Here is a 16892-nt window from a genome sequence, read left to right as displayed (position 1 = left end):
CCTAAAAACATTCTTACTCTCAACTGAAAACTACAACTCAAAAAGTGAATTCAATGAATAGCACCCATCTTGAAACAGAACTGTCATGAAAACAGCCTTGAATTACATGTCAAAACACTGAGGTTCGAGTCTCACCTCCTGAGACTAACCAAGTGATCTGAGCAAGTCCCTTAACCTTCTTGAAGCTCAGAGTCAACAACAGTTACCTTTCCTAACTTTGTAGGGTCACTGTGCTCATTAAAGGGATGGGGGACCTAAAAGGGCTTCTCACCCTTTCACTGCGGGAAAGAATGTTGGTTTCAGAATTTCAGTCAAAGGGCCAGGAGACTGGAGTATGAACTGATGATATTTATAAATCTGGCTTAAGGAAGCCCTGTGCAAATATTAAATAAGTGGGGAAGCTAGAAGAGAGGTGGATTCACTATCTTATCCAGACCTGGGCTAAGGCCTCCAACATTCTTGAAACAAACACCAAGCTAATATTCATACTACAAGTGGGCTTTGTTAACAGCTTTATAGAAATTAGATTACAATGAACTATTTATGGTTAAATCTCTTTTTTTCTTTTTTATTGGCTAGCCTGGAAACACAGCCACTGACTGTCATTTCTCTGGGAAACTGTGTTCCAGAATTTGATTCAGAGATCTGAACACTGGGAATGTATCTTTCCTCCTCCAAGAGCTAACAGGGACTCCCTTCCCATCCTTGTTGGTAGAATCAGAAAGTTTCTTTCACTCTTTAGCCTTGTGGGCATTCAGATATGGGTTGTCAGATGGGGTCTGTATGTGGTAACTATATAACCACCTTTCACTTTTGTGGGGCAGAGGGGTGGTGAAAACATTCCTATCTACAATCTCGTTTTATCTACAATTGCCCAATGAGGTATATAGGACAAGTACTATTATTACCCCATTTTAGAAATGAGGAAGCTGACATACAGAAGTTACGTGACTTGCCCAAGGTCACAGCCTGGTAGAAGAACATGGATTAGAAGATTATTTCTCAACTGGAAATGCTTATCAATCAAATACCAACTGCTTACAAAATGGGAAGAGGGAAGTAAAGTGATTATGGCTCATTCGGACTTTATTTTTAACTAATTATATCTGGCTTTGTGAATTTTTATTAATTTCACTTTTCATTGCTGTCTGATGAGTTAGTCATGAAAACCATCAGATCAGAAAGTATAAATTTTTAAATTATTTACTTTTATTTTTTAATTTTTTTTTGTAGAGTCAGGGTTTTTCCATGTTGTCCAGGCTGGTCTCAACCTCCCGGGTTCAAGCAATCCTCCCCACTCGGCCTCCCAAAGTGTTGGAATTACAAGCGTGAGCCACTAAGCCTAGCCTTAGAAAGTATAAACTGTTTAACATTATTTCCTCATTGTTATAGACAGATGTTCAACTTTAAGTGTTTCATAATAAAGTGACTCAGTGACGAAGCAGGCCCAGTCTACACCAGTCACTTGTTGAACTGTTACATGAGATTTATGCAAAATTCTGAGGGGGCAGGATGGTAGGCAGGAATAAACCTTTATGAAAAAGATGGCTAAAGTCAAAAGGTAAATGTGAATCTTATACACTTTTCCCTTCCAGTTTAAGCTGTGAGTTGGGAAAATAAATACAAGGAACGTTTATCGCCATTTATTTCAAGTTTAGGTGGTTTAGAGGAAAGAGTTCACCAATTTAAATCAGCCTGTGGTAGGTGTTTTTGTGGTAAGAGAAAGAAGTTAAAAGTTAACAGGACAGAACAGTAAGACCTTGCCCTTATATAGCACTCTTACCTCCCAAGTACTTTCACATAATGTTATCTCATTTTTTTAATCAAGAAATCACTTTAAGATATGAAGGGCAGATATTATTACTAAGCTGATTTTGCGAGCGTGCATAGAGTCTATGAAAATTGCTTATGGCCACACAGCTATTCAGTGGGCAGGCATAGAAAAAAAACCTCATTAATTAAATTTAACTCTAACACTAGACAGTTTACCATTGTAACAGGACCATATATGACACTATACACTATAAAGCCAAAACAGTTTAATTCTATAGTCTGAGAGCAGTTCCATTACTATTATAAAACATGTAGTATAACATGTTCAGTTTCACCTACATTATTTATAGGTCCTTTAAGCAGTAACAAGAATTTCTTCCAAGAAAAAATTGAGCATATGATGTTTTTGCTGAAGCTTTTAATTTTTATTTTTAAACAATTAAATTTTTTTTAACCAACACCCTGAGAAGTATTGCTGCAGCTTTTCAAAACATGGCCTAACTATACTTAATGTGTCAAATTCAATTTCTGATTCTGCAAGAGAAGAATTCTTTTGAGTACACCCAAAATTTATTCCACTTAAAGCTCCTATTTAGTATTTCACGTGGGCTTCTGTTTCATATGGGGGCTAAAATAAACCTCAGGGTGACAAAGAGTGACCTGATGGGTAGAGAGGACTTGCTTCGTGGTGCCAACGGCACTCCAAGAACCACAAATAGCCGAGGCAACTGGAAGGCAGGCAGAAAAGCATGCAAGACCTTGCAGGTATCAGCCAAAGGGAAGGCAAACAGCAAGCAAGTCAGAATGTCTGGAAATCAATCGTGTGGTGCAATCATATTCTACTTTTCTGGTTACTGTTTCCAATTTTTTTTTTTTTTTTTTTTTTTGAGACAGAGTCTCACTCTGTCACCCAAGCTGGAGTGCAGTCATGCAGTCTCGGCTCACTGCAACCCCTGCCTCCTGGGTTCAAGTGATTCTCATGTCTCAGCCTCCCGAGTAGCTGGGATTACAGGCATGTACAACCACACCTGGCTAATTTTTGTATTTTAGTAGAGGTGGGGTTTCACCATGTTGGCCAGGCTGGTCTTGAACTCCTGACCTCAGATGATCCAACCGCCTCAGCCTCCCAAAGTGCTGGAATTACAGGTGTGAGCCACCACGCCCGGCCTTTACTGTTTCCAATTTTAAGTAATACTGACTTGATCTTTCTGAATATCAGCTTCCACGAGAAGATGATTAAATGATTATTTGAAGATGAAATAAAGGATAAAAGAGATAATTAAATTTAAAACTATTCATAATAACTGACTGCATTACTCTAACCCATGATAAATAAACATAACAATTTTCACTAAAGAATGCTATATTATTAGATATTTTTTTTTAAAAAGGAAGTCCGGAAAAAAATAAAATTCTTAAAGCTTTAGTGGTTTAAATATCACACTGGCCACAACACAAAAGAAGGAAAGTGCCACCATTACCAGAAACTTTATGCTGTAAGAGAGAAACAATGGAAAGAAATCCTCTCCATTCTCCCAAGGACAGTTCACTGGGCACTGGCTCCACTGCATAATCAAAGAACTTTTCCTTACCAGCACAGTTGCAAACTCACACAGGGACTTGAAAAAATAAAATCCATTCACATGCTCTCCATTTTTATGCTTCTCGCTCTCTCACTTGTCAACAATGTATAGAGATTACACACTTGAACCAGAGCTGACAACCTGCATATGATACATCAGAGGCATAAATCCAACACATTTTTCTCTCCTAATTACTTTTTCAAATGAGTGTTACTAATAAAGTAAATAAAAAATACTTAAAGATGTAAGCAAGATAGGTCTAATAAACAGCATGATTGTGTACTTGTGCACAGAGAGAAATACATTTTAGGGCTTAATTTCCTCAGTCTTCATTTAAGCAAAATGTCTAAGAAAACACTAAAAGTTATTCCTGAATTAAAAACTGTGAATGTTTACTTTGCTGTCTGGTTCGTATCTCTAGAATGACCCCCTCATCGCTATTAATGATCACATATTAAAGGGTGCGGTATCTTTTTCATTGTTATAGACATAGGGAGGGTGACTATCAGGGAAGTTCAAATCCAGCTGGCCAAATGTCACGTTGTTCACTGGCCTCTGCATTGGCCCATTTCCCCTGATTCTGAACAATCCTTTCTGGTCACAACACTATGAGCACTAAGTTCCATACCCAAGCCACCCCCAACTATCAGAGAACTCCTTTCCAAGGAAAGAAGCCCTTCCTTCAGCCTCTCTTGGACCATCATCTCTAGCCTTTCCCGATGGTTTCCTGCTGCTCACTGTACCCTTCAAACTTTAACTCAAAATTCCCTTTCAGATAGTATTTGAATTTGGTCCAGGGAAATGAGTTCTCCTTTACAGAACGTTCTAGGCAACCTTATAAATTAGTGTGATGGAACCGTTTTAGGTGCTTTCATGCTATCACTTTCATCCTTACTAGAACTCTATGACCTAAATTATCAACCCGATTTTAAGAAGAAACTGAGGCTCAGAGTTAGAGGGCACGAAAGCCAGAATTTAAGCAAAGACTCTTTTCCCTTACTCTGAATTTCCTATGCACGTTTTTATTGTCTCTGTCAAACTATTTCACTGTTAAATTTTTTTTGTAGCTATTTGTGTACCTGTGTTAAGAGGCTTTTGTATCTTTATTGGACTAAACATATTATTGGCACCAACTGAACAAGGTTTTTTTTTTTTTTTTTTTTTTTTTTTTTTTTTGAGACAGTCTCACTCTGTCACCCAGACTGGAGTACAGTGGTGCGATCATGGCTCACTGCAACCTCTGCCTCCTGGGTTCAAGCAATTCTCCTGCCTCAGCCTCTCAAGTATCTGGGACTACAGGCACATGCCACCACACCCAGCATTTTTTTGTATTTTTAGTAGAGATGGGGTTTCACCATGTTGGCCAGGCTGGTCTCGAACTCCTGACCTCAAGTGATCCACCAACTGAACAGTTAGAGACTAATAAGCAACTCCAGTAGTCCACTCTAATCCACAGGAGATACATTCCAAAACCCCCAGTAGATGCCTAAAACCCCAGATAGTACCGAACCCTGTATAGTCATGCACTGCTTAACGATGGGGATACTTTCTAAGAAACGAGGCAGTGCTGTGGAACATCATGGAGTGTACTTACACAAACCTAGATGGAACAGCCTACTACACACCTGGGCTCTATAGTAAGCCTATTAATCCTAGGCTACAAACCTGTACAGCATGTTAGTATACTGAGTACTGTAGGCAACTGTAACATGACAACTATTTATGTATCTAAACATACATAAACACAGAAAAGGTACAGTAAAAATACTGTATAAGATATAATATTATGGCACTACCATCATATATGTATGGCCCCCTCGTTAACTGAAATATTGTTATGTGGTTCACTACTGTATGACTATGTTTTATCCTATACATACATATCTACAATAAAGTTTAATTTATAAATTACGCACAGCCAAGAGATTAACAATAATAGAAAAATAGAACAATTATAACAGTATACTGTAATAAGTTATGTAAATATAATCTTTCTTGCTCTCAACATGTCTTATTGTACTGTACTCATCCCTCCTCTTGTGATGAAGACAGGATAGAGCAGCAAGGCACAAGGTTTCATCACACTACTCAGAACAAGGTGCTATTTAATTTACTTATTTGAATTGTTTATTTTTGTAATTTTCCATTTAATATTTTTGGATCATAGGTGGCCACAGATAACTGAAACAGTGGAAAGTGAAACTGTAGACAACCAGTGACTACTGTGCTTTCAACTCTATGCTGAAAAATGCATTCATTTTACACTGAATTTTAACATTTACTGATCCATTCCCTAGTTCAGTCTATCTCCCCATCTCTCTTCTGCAGTTAGCCCACTCAGCACCACTGCCAATTAGTGGGGAAAGGCCTAAACCTCAAGCTTTTTAATACTTATTAATTACATGAAAAGTGTGATGTTAGAAGGAAGGTAAATTAACATCTAAAATAAGGGTTTAATACTGTATGTGGACTATGTACAATGTCAGAAATAATCAGGAGTTTGCTATGTTAAGGAACATTCATCTCGTTTGGGTAATTCAAATAATTAGCTGCTAGAATGACCTGGTGCCACTGAGGCTAAGGTGTTTAATAATCACACTGGGCGCCTCAGTGCCTACCTGGAATGCTGTGGTGAGCCTGGCCCTTCAAAGATCCATATGTCTTCCCTGCCCATTCTGCTGCTCCTGTGTGTCTCCTGCCTCTTCTGTAAGCCCCTCTCTTCTTTTCCTCTCAAACATTTCCTTCTCTCCTCTCTCTCGTATCATCACTGCACAGAGGGGTCTTTGCTTCAAACACAGACTAAGCAATCACTGCATGTTTTTAAAAACTGTCCCTTCCTCACTGTTGGAGTAATGAAATGGTGAAAGGGCCTGGCCTTTTCCTGACCTTCAGCATGGAAACATCTTTAAGGCTCATTTCCAAAGGGAGTTTGACATACTTCCCAGTTTTCTGGATGCCACAAAAACTCTGCCACAGAGTGCTGGACCTATCTCATAGCCTCCTTTGTAAAATTAGGGGGTTGAAACTACAACAGCACTTCCCAAAGTGGATTCTGAAGAGTATCAGTCCCTCCTCCAGAAAGATTTTCTAGTTAACTAAGTTTACAAAATTTCTGAATATCCTCTTCCTTTGGAGAATCACGTTGCATAAAAGCACATTAAAGGCTTTGGAGTCTTTAAGGAAATTCTTTTAATCAAGCATTCCCCAAACTTATTTGACCACAAAATCCTATTCTCCTATTATACTTATTCACATCCTGATTAATTAGTATTATGGAGCAAACTCTTGAAAATGCTGCACTAGAGGCACATTAAGGCCCAGTAAAGTGTAACTGCTTTATAATTCTGATTAAAACCCAACATTTAATAACTCCAAAACACTACGATGGATTTCTATAAAGTAACCGTGAAAATCAGTCTCAATATAACACATTTTCACCTGTTAGCAATTATGTTACTTTGAAACCTAAGAAATTTTATATCTAGATTATTTCTTAGAGGTAATTCAATTAGTGGAATACTACATTCGGAAGTAATTGTCTCTATCTCTGTTTATTAGGCAAAATGTTACCGAACACAACCTTAATTTGAGAATAACTGTACAGGGAGTTCTAAACCACTGAAACAGAAGTTAATTACCAGTAATCACAGAAATAGACACATTCCAAGTGTCTGAAGAGCGAACACCTAAAGTCAACTTTCTTTCTCTGGTTAATTTCCACACCTGAGCAATGTTCCTATAGATGAAAAGGCTCATATACAACTCACTTGAAAACTTTTGATAAGAAACATGTTAAGAGTTGTCTATCACTGTAGAATGCCAGATGCAGGGAGCAGAGAAGAGGTGAGTTTCCCAGTACTTTCCCCTCTGGCTCGAAGAGCTTTTCACTAATTTCACTCCCCTGTCACCTCCTACCTTCTTGCTACTCTGCTGACAACAGTAATTTATCTCATGCTCAGGAATCTTCTGTCCTCAAATTTTATAGCCACCGAACAAATTCCCCCTCCCTCTTCTTTTGTAAATGATTCACAATGCCTAATAGAGTGGGGTGTATTCTTATATTCAGTCAGTAAGTGGTCATATATAATAGGTGACATCCTGTGGCCTAGAACTGCTTTCAGGTACTAGAAAATAAATTATTAGCTTTCTAAGGGAGAAATTCTTCCCAAATTTGGTTTAACTAAAATGGTAACTTCCAACTTGCAAGATACTCTATAGGATTTCATGTTAAAGTAGTGGATATTAAGGTAACTGCACAGTGAGAAAAAGGTAAAATTTATCAGGTGATGAAGGGTGAACAGCAAGGAGGCACAGGGAAGTGCTATGTCAAAAATAGTCAAAACTGTTGCATAATGACAGAGCTGAGATAAACTATACCTTTGACCCACCTTGTTCCTTTATTGTATCTAAGATTGCTTTGGTTTCAACAGCATACATCAAGTACATTTCTTCTCTTCTAATTCTCAACACATTAGTTTTAAAAGGCATATAAAATGTTCAGGTTAGCATATCAAGTGAAAAACCACACTACATAGGGCATATCCATGAACCGATTTATAAAAAACCATACAAATGGACCAACCTAGCACCTACTTGCTCCAGTTAAAAAGAAAAATATTCTCCCTCACCAGGCTTCTAGTAGGAATTGTTATAAAATACCGACTTAAAAAAAAAAAAAAAATGTGGCTGTAATCCAATATAAATGCTTTAAAATCTTATACAATTGATAAGACGCAAGTAGCATAAAAGAGGGTATTAGAGGAAAGTGAAGACATACTTGGATTTTTCAATAAATTAACATCCAGAAGCAGCACATACCAAAAGAACAATAACCAGGTAAAATCTGAAATTCTTTTTTTTTATCTTTTTGAAAATTATTTTAAGAGATAAAATGTCTTAAAGTAAACCTATACAACTAAGGATCATAATAAAAACAATAAATGCTGAAGTATAATGTGACTCTCAAGCTTTAGTTACTTTTGCTAAACTCTGAGACTATATTGATCACCAAAAACTTTTTTTTTTTTTTTTTTTTAAAGAGATGGAGTCTTACTATGTGGTCCAGGCTGATCTTGAACTCCTGGGCTCAAGCGATCCTCCCACTTCAGCCTCCCACTTCAGTTCCCTTCAGTAGCTGGAACTACAGGCATGCACCACCACACCTAGCTGAGAGGATGTATATTTTATCATCAGTTGCTAAATATATATGACATTAATCTCTGAACTTGTTGGGCCATTCTCATTTAGCTACATTCCCATCATTTTCCCTGTGAGAATTAAGGTTAGAAAAACATTGCAAGGACTACCCGCATGATAGTGGTTGGATTTGTCACCTCTTATTTGAAAAAGCACATACCTAAAAATGGATGTGAAGATTCCCTGAACTAAACTGGTGTTCACTCTCCAAACCTACCCTGAGCAATTTGAAGCCCACAGTTTGGGACTATAGGTTTAGTTTAAAACAATCATAAACATATAATCAGAAACACACAGTACTATCACTGGGTTTATTCAATACTCAATACAAAGTCTCATTTCAAGAGAGATAACCCCTGTTTAAGAAGTAGGATACTGATAATAAAATAATTCTTAAATCAACTACTGCCATGACTTGCATTACTAAGCATAGCTCCTGGCACATAGTAGGCACTCAAAAATCTATTAATAAATGAATCCCTGACCAACCTTAGATAGGTTACTCAACTATTCTATTAACATTAACTTTCTATATATAAAGGTAGGCCTTCTCTGGTCTCATTTTCACAATAAGTCTTTGGATTGATTAAGGCACTCTGAAGCTGACATCAAGACAATCAGAAATAAGATCCTTCCATTTCATGCAAAAGTCACACAGAATATATCATATTTCCCATGTTGAGACTCACTTGCCTTGAATCTTAAATATCATTTCCTCCAGAAGGAGTCTCCCAATTTTTCCCTGCCTTGAAGACATTATTGCCCTTGGGTTATTAACTCTCCCTGAATGCTTTATTTTTAATTTGTAGCACACACCACAACAGTAATTAAATAACATTTGTAAAATATTTGTCTTCTGTTCTGGACTTCGCGTATCCTGAGGTGAAGGTCATCTGGACTTTGTTGATTGACTTCCTATTTCTTGCAACTAGAAGTGCCTGCACATGGCTGTTCAGTAAATATTTATTCAAGCATTTATTTGAATATTTATTCAAATGTTCATAAATTTATTCATTTATTTATGAAAACTGAAAAACAAAAAGTCAGCCAATAGTGTCTCTTCAATGTACTCAATAGAAGCGTAGAAAGCAAGGGAGGAAACATTAGGTCAACAGAAGTCTAGTGTTCAGAACATCATTCTGTTCTCAATATGAAACTGAGAAAACAGTTTTTTCCGTGGCAGTAATAGTGATTAAAAAAAAGTATGTATCTGTGTACTGTCTTATAACTCTAAAAACACTGATATGACATGTTGGTCTTATGACTGAAAATATCAAAAAAGTTCATATAGAACTCTCCGAGGATCTAAACGAAGTTTTTAAAGAGTTGTGACAGGTATAAAATCCATTTAACCTGAAAGTCTTTATAAATGACTTAGAGACTATCTGAGAATTTTTTTAGTGTTCACCGCATAATATTCTGTCAACAAACTAGCTGGAATGAAGTCCTTGTTTTTTTTTTGAGTTTCAGAGCACTAAAATAGATGCCAATTCCAAACAAAATCTTTGGGCACTGTCGACTATAGTAGCCCTATTTTCTTGAGAGACAATGGAAGGCAACCTGAGAACTTCTGCTAATTGCCAAAGGGACTTCCCAGGGATTGTTGGTAAGTTGACCCATACCTCTGAGGTTCCAAAGTAAACTTCCACAACTTTTCAAAAGGAGCATAATCTTTAGAATTCCAAGAAGATGAGAGTGGAAGAGAAATGTCTATTTAAATAATAAACTCAAATGCTCTTTAATGATTAAAAAAGTTTTTAAATCAACTTTCTATGACTATATAAAAATTCATAAACAGAAAGACCACAGGGTAGATCCAAATCTAGGCAAATATTATAGTAATGGAAGTATCAGAGTTTGCAAAAGTCTATGACAGAGCAGTGGGTTAACTGGGACTTGTATGGGTTCCCATTATTTGCCTTGTAAAAAAATAATCTTACTTAAAACAACTCATTCATTTTAGAGGCCATGAATACCTTGTGCAATAAGTTAAGTAGCTTATACTTAATCCTATATGACTCTTGAATTCCAGAATAGGACAGGTCAAAGCCAAAAAAATACCCTGAAATAAAGTAAGCAAAACAAAATACTAGATTTTTAGAAGATTTTGTTCCATCTCTCCAATGAGTTCTGTTTGGAAATTTGAGTTTGCAATAATATATTATCTTACAGCCCCATCAAATTTGATGAATGCCAAAGCATTTTGATATACATTATCTAATCTGATTCACATAATCGTTCTGTGAAATACACAGGCCAGGAATTTTACAAAGAACATGAGGTTTCAAGAGGTTAGGTTTCTTGACCAGGGATCGTAACTCAGAAAGTAGAAGAACCAGGACTGGAAAAGCTTCAGATCCCTAGACCACTGCTGTTTCTAAACAAGTATATTATCCTGGCCCCTCCCAAGCTGCTGTTCATTCTTATCCCTCACCAAAACAAGCAATAAGATAGCAGTACCCTTAGCTTCAAGTACATCAAGTGATGTAAAACATTTCCCTAAAAATGATCATATCCCCATTATATCCCCATATAATGTCAAGTCTTAGAAACCTTATGAAATTATATTTATTATTCTTGGTCTGGTATCCAGCTTGCATAGAGAGCATACCTTTCTTTGTATCATAAAAGAAAAATAAATATGTTTTTTCCTCCTATAAAAGAACAGGGACCTTCCTGATAAGCATCGGAATCACTAAATCCAAGTTGTTCCAGTCTATTCTAGTGTGAGGTTAGGGCTGAAAAGTGAGATAAAATCTATCTTCCCTATTTGAGGATAATGAGATGAAACCTCAAGATGAAAGAAATGTCGTTAACTACTGAATGGGAGAAAGAGTGAGAAGTTTTAAACTTTTTTTTTTAAATGAGTGACTTGATGTCCTGAAGGAGGAAAAGTTCTTTTTTTTCTTTTTTTCTTTTTTTAATAGAGTCTCGCTCTGTTGCCCAGGCTGGAATGCACTGGCGTGATCTCGGCTCACTGCAACCTCCACCTCCCGGGTCCAAGTGGTTCTCCTGCTTCAGCCTCCTGAGTAGCTTGGATTACAGATGCATGCCACTACACCTGGCTTATTTTTGTATTTTAGTAGAGATGGGGTTTCACTATGTTGGCCAGACTGGTCTCAAACTCCTGACCTCAGTTGATCCGCCAGCCTTGGCCTCCCCAAGTGCTGAGATTACAGGTGTGAGCTACCACGCCCAACCAAGAGTTCAATTCTTGATGTAAAAATACTGTAAGTATCTGCAAATCCTAGAGTTTAATAGGGAAAAAAAATCAACACAAAGTTCTTTGACTCCAAAAATCTTGTTTTCTTATCTGTAATATACACTGTGCTATTGCATTTGCACAGTATGAAAGTTAAAGATAGAAAGCCTTATCAAGTAAGTGCCACAGAACGTAAGGGTCAAAGCAAGATTGACCCATACAACAAGCCTAACTCTAATCTTTGGGAGTAAACACTTGACTTTCTTCTATAAAGTCAGCCTTGTTCTTTTAAGTCAGTGGTTTTCACCCTTGAATGCACATTAGAATGAGTTTCTAAAAAATACTGGTGTCCCAGTCCTGCTCCAGACTAATGAAATCAGAATCTCTGAGAGTTCAGAAACTGGCTGGTTCTAAGGTTCAGCTGAAATTGAAAGCCCCTAGTCTAAGTGCTATCCAGTTTCAAATATGATGTCAACATGACGGCACTGTCATATTTTCCTATGGAAGAAATATTCATAAGACCAGGATTAACAGTCACAATAGCCAGAAACATCAAAATTTTACAAGCTGAATGAGTTTATTATTTGGATATAGGTGATATTCTTAAAGTTAGTCAAATACTATAGTTAAATACTAACCATTAAAAAAAGCTTACTATAACTATATAATGCTCATTTCATTGGCTTAGGTATTAAACATTATTTAAAAATATATCTTCTACTGAGTAGTCACCCATTTTGTAAAATAATTGATTTTTGGAATTTTCCCACAGCTGTAAGTAAGAAAAGGCAAATAATGAAACCAGAAATACAAGACACCCTATTACACAGGTATACACAATCAGTTCAACAGGGAGTTTCCACTGCTCAGAGGACAAAGGACTTCTCAGAAACATTACTGCAATCGTATTGCTCATTTCTTACTCAACACAGTACTACTGAAAAGGATGTTGCTATGTTCCCACCTTAACTGCCTTATGTGTTGTTCCTGTGACAGCTGGAGTCAACAAAGATAAGTTTGGCTTCTGGAAAAACCAAAATACCGATCTTCTTTATTTTTAAACTTGCTCTAAAATTCTTCCATATTATCTGATTCTAAGAATTTGGCAACAGATGCATATTAAAGTTAGAGAATGAGTAACTAAACCTGGTTTCAATTGTATGTTTAAGCAAATAGAACAATAAAAACAAGTTGCATCACATTCAAAGGAGGCTTACACTAAAATTTTGAGACAAAAAATCGCAAGCAATCTAAAATAGATTTAATATGCTAATCAACCTAAGTGGCCTAGCCAGGAAAATACTTAGGATTCCAATTTTATGAGACGTCCAAATTTAGAGGAATTTAATAGCTGCTACATTAAGGATAAGGAAACATTAAAAGTTAGAGAAAAATTTTGATTTTGTGTTTCTACCTCTCGGTCAGTGAGTTGTAACCAAATATATAACCAGGGAGTAGCATAAACTTACATGATTTATTGTAGATTGAACAGCCTTTACATAATGGTTTAGTTGCCGATCCATTGTAGCAAATTCAACCATTGCCTTGTCCATACTATATTCACTACTCACTTCAGCTGAAATAAAAAAAAATTGCAATTATTATTTTCCACTTAAAATGCCATATCTGGAAAATGTTGCATCAATATAATCTACATCAGTCAATGGTCTAAATAATTTTGTGCTGTTATTACATCTTTTAAAAAACCTCCTCACCATACGGTGCTTCATTCAAAATTCTAAGAATACACTCAGTAGAAGACAGCTCAAAGGCAGTGGTAGGCTGGAAAGACGAAAAGACTTGTATTCAGGAGTTCCAGGCTGTGCCCTTACTTATATGATCTTAAATCAACCAACCAACTATACCTCTCCCAGCCTCAGTTCCCTCATCCATTAAGCAGCTCAGTCTTATATCTGCTGCATAAACTGTGAAGGATTGTTAAAGGTCACATAGGGAAGATTCTCACTTTTAATAACGCTGAGCTAGATTACTTGGACCAATCTTCCTAATGAAAACAACCAAAGACAGCAGCCGGGCACGGTGGCTCACGCTTGTAATTCTAGTACTTTGGGAGACCGAGGCAGGCAGATCACTTGAGGTCAGGAGTTCAAGACCAGCCTGGCCAACATGGTGAAACCTCATCTCTATTAAAATACAGAAATTAGCTGGAAATTGCTTGAACCCAGGAGATGGAAGTTGCAGTGAGCTGAGATCATGCCACTGCACTCCAGCCTGGGCAACAGAGTGAGACTCCGTCTCAAAAAGAAAAAAAAGAAAAGAAAGAAAGAAAGAAAAAAGAAAACAACCAAAGATATAAGATACAGCAGGAAAAAAAAAAAAATCTTAAAAAAAAGAGTCACAAGGTAGTAAGAAATAACCAGGGCAAAATCTAGAATAAAACAAAAATGAGAAGTGGGGCAACAGAATGCCAAAGTCACATACTATCCCACAGTAAGCTGAGATCTCAACTCTTTGTATAAAGATGAACCAAAAGTAATCTCTCACTGCTCCCTGGGACCAAAGGGAGGTTAGCCTTGGCCATGAAGCAGAACAGGGAAAAGGGAAGAGAAAACAAACTTGTTTCAGAAAAACTGGCCATAAGGCAGTCCTCCTGGATTTGCAGTAGGCTGGGTTCCCCTAACCAGAGTGATCCAGAGACCCCAGTCTCTGACGTTGGTGGGAGGTGGTCTCTGGCAGATAGTACTCACAGGTGTCTGGCAGAAGCAAATATAACTATCATCTGGAGAAGACACTCTTAATCTAGGTGTCAAATAATCCCTACATATAATTTTTAAGAATGAGCAGATCATAGGAGAAAAGGCTGAAACAAAAATAAATATAAAAACAAACAGAAAAACCTTACATACCTATAACACACAAGAAAACAAGCCACTAAGAATAACAGTCAGTAGAAACAGATCCACAAATATTTCAGTTATTGTAACTATCTATATTAGTCAGAATAAGAAACAACTATGTTTACTATGTTTAAAAAATTAAAATATCCTCAGGGAACAGGAGTCTATAAAAAGGGACTAGCAAATTAGAAAAGCAAGGTAATGTTGTTAAAAGTGCTTTTAAATTGTTTCTTCAAGCTCTAAACGTAATTTAATAGATTAGGAAAAGATAGTTAACAAAGGATCCTAAAAATTTCAACTAAAAACTTTGAATTTAAGATAACTAAATGAAAAGAAAATAAAGCTTTCTTTAATCACATTTGGGAATGAACCTACTCAAAGACTCTCCATTCAAAGACTCTCCATTCAAATACCTTAGTGCAGACAAATGTTGTTTTTCTTTTCTACTCTGAAGAATAATACCACAGATCATTCCAAAGTCATGAAATAATGTAAAGTCCATCCACATTTGGCTTTTAAAACATATGCTTTAATTTTACAATAGTTACTTATAAGCATATTTCATAGACTGTCTCCTGGGTTAACATGCTTCTGGTAGAAGACCCTTCAGCTTTTACTATCCAGGCAGCACAGAATATACATATATCTCAATGTAAGTTTGGGGGTGGGGGAGGGTGTAATGTTTACATAAAGAAAAATTTGTATTTACATTTCCCAAATTAAATATATGTTTAACAAAATGGTGCATGAGAAAAGGCTCAGGTCATACTCCAAATAAAACTGTTAGACTATTAGAGTCACAGTTTGTTGTTCTGAAAATTTCTGAATGTCAACAAAATGGACATACTGCTTGGTAGCAACATATATATGTTGCCATATATACAGCAACTGTTTGTTAAAAGTCATATTGTTTCATGATAAAGAAGTGAATTTTAAACAATTTACAACCTAATGTAATGGATGTTTTGTAATTTATTTAGGCATTTTACTGTACTTAGTTACATTTCAGTACATTGATTAGGGGTTTTAGTTAACCTATATTTTTTCCATTTAAAATAATGAAAAATAGACTACTGGTTTCACACCAGTCTTATCTAGTTAAAAGAAAGTATTGTTTCATTTTGTTTTCCTTAATGGATCAGTATATTTTTATGAGTATTAGATTCGGATACTGAACTGGTCAAAAAAGTGGGTAAAGCTGGTAACCTGAACAAAGACTAACAGGATAAACTGCTTTTCCAAAATTCTGATTATTAGAGGCACCCCAGACAAAACAGACACTCACTAAAGTATCTGTTGGGAGCAAAAGTCTGAAGCATAAGAAATGAAAGTCTGTAAGGGGCTTAAATCAGTGGCAATAGATATAATGTTAGCAATCTCCCTCTGGGATTAAACAAGTTAATTTTCAAAAGCATTCAGAATATACCTAAGATATTCAAAATGCTATAGAAAAGCTGCAAAATGAAATAAATGAGGGATAGTTCTCATTAACAGGGTCCCATATATGCTAGTAAGACCTGAGACAGATAGTAACCTGGTTCAAAGCCAAAGAGACCTTCCTGCAAAGGAGGAAATGGGCAAGGCTTGGGTCAGTTTTGATGGCATGAAGCTTAAGGAAAGAATCTTTGGAGTCTAACTGGCTTACAGGCAGCCTCAGCTCAGGCTCCAGGGCCCAAGAATGTTGGGACAAGCTGCTGAAGAACACTAGTAAAGACTGGTGCAGCCCAAGCAACAAAGGGAACGGGGAACACCAGAAGAGATCAGGAAGGTAACTCTAAAAAGAACTGAGGATCACAGCACACCTGGAAGCAGTGCCCAGTCAGATAACTGTAGTCAGAGGGTCTTGGTCAGCTGTAGCAGGAGGCTGAGAGAGCAGAGTCCTACGAGGAGAACTAGAAGAGGCTCCCACAAGAGCATCCTGAAGACAGGTCATGAGAACGTCCATGTCAAGTAGCAACCTGCCACAGCAATTTTAAGATGATTTTTGTAATTCTTTTTTGTTCTTCTTGTTAATCTTTATTTCCCGACTGCAGTAATAACCTCTTGACTTTTGGAGGAGGAAACAAGGGATAAATGCAGAAACACAGAGTTAGTTACTAACTAAAAAGTTGCTGAGGGTTGGGGTTGTGGAGGGACTGATCAGGCAGAGGCTCCCTGCTACTTGATTCCACAGTATATCTTCCCACCATCAAAATTCTCCCACTCTTTCACTGAAAGCCCTTTTTGAGAACATATATCAAATTAAATCCTACACATCCATCAAGGGCTGAGCTCAGGCCC

At 36.9% G+C, this 16892-nt stretch overlaps 1 protein-coding gene across 3 annotated transcripts in view; it reads right to left on the bottom strand.

Moving 5' to 3' along the window:
- Window positions 1-16892, bottom strand: part of NSMCE2 (NSE2 (MMS21) homolog, SMC5-SMC6 complex SUMO ligase) — a 270450-nt gene that overhangs the window by 200822 nt on the left and 52736 nt on the right. For all 3 annotated transcript variants that reach the window (XR_002524113.2, XM_009213569.4, XM_009213568.3), the window contains exon 3: window positions 13224-13330. Coding sequence is in view for 2 of the 3 variants with exons in the window: in XM_009213569.4 (XP_009211833.1) it covers window positions 13224-13330 (107 nt within the window). In the remaining variant the exon portion in view is untranslated. The remainder of the gene's footprint in view (window positions 1-13223; window positions 13331-16892) is intronic.

The sequence above is a fragment of the Papio anubis genome, chromosome 8 (assembly GCF_008728515.1).
Source record: "Papio anubis isolate 15944 chromosome 8, Panubis1.0, whole genome shotgun sequence".
Lineage (NCBI taxonomy): Eukaryota > Metazoa > Chordata > Mammalia > Primates > Cercopithecidae > Papio > Papio anubis.
Note: the sequence above shows the minus strand (reverse complement) of the source record. Positions and strands in the feature narration are given on the sequence as shown.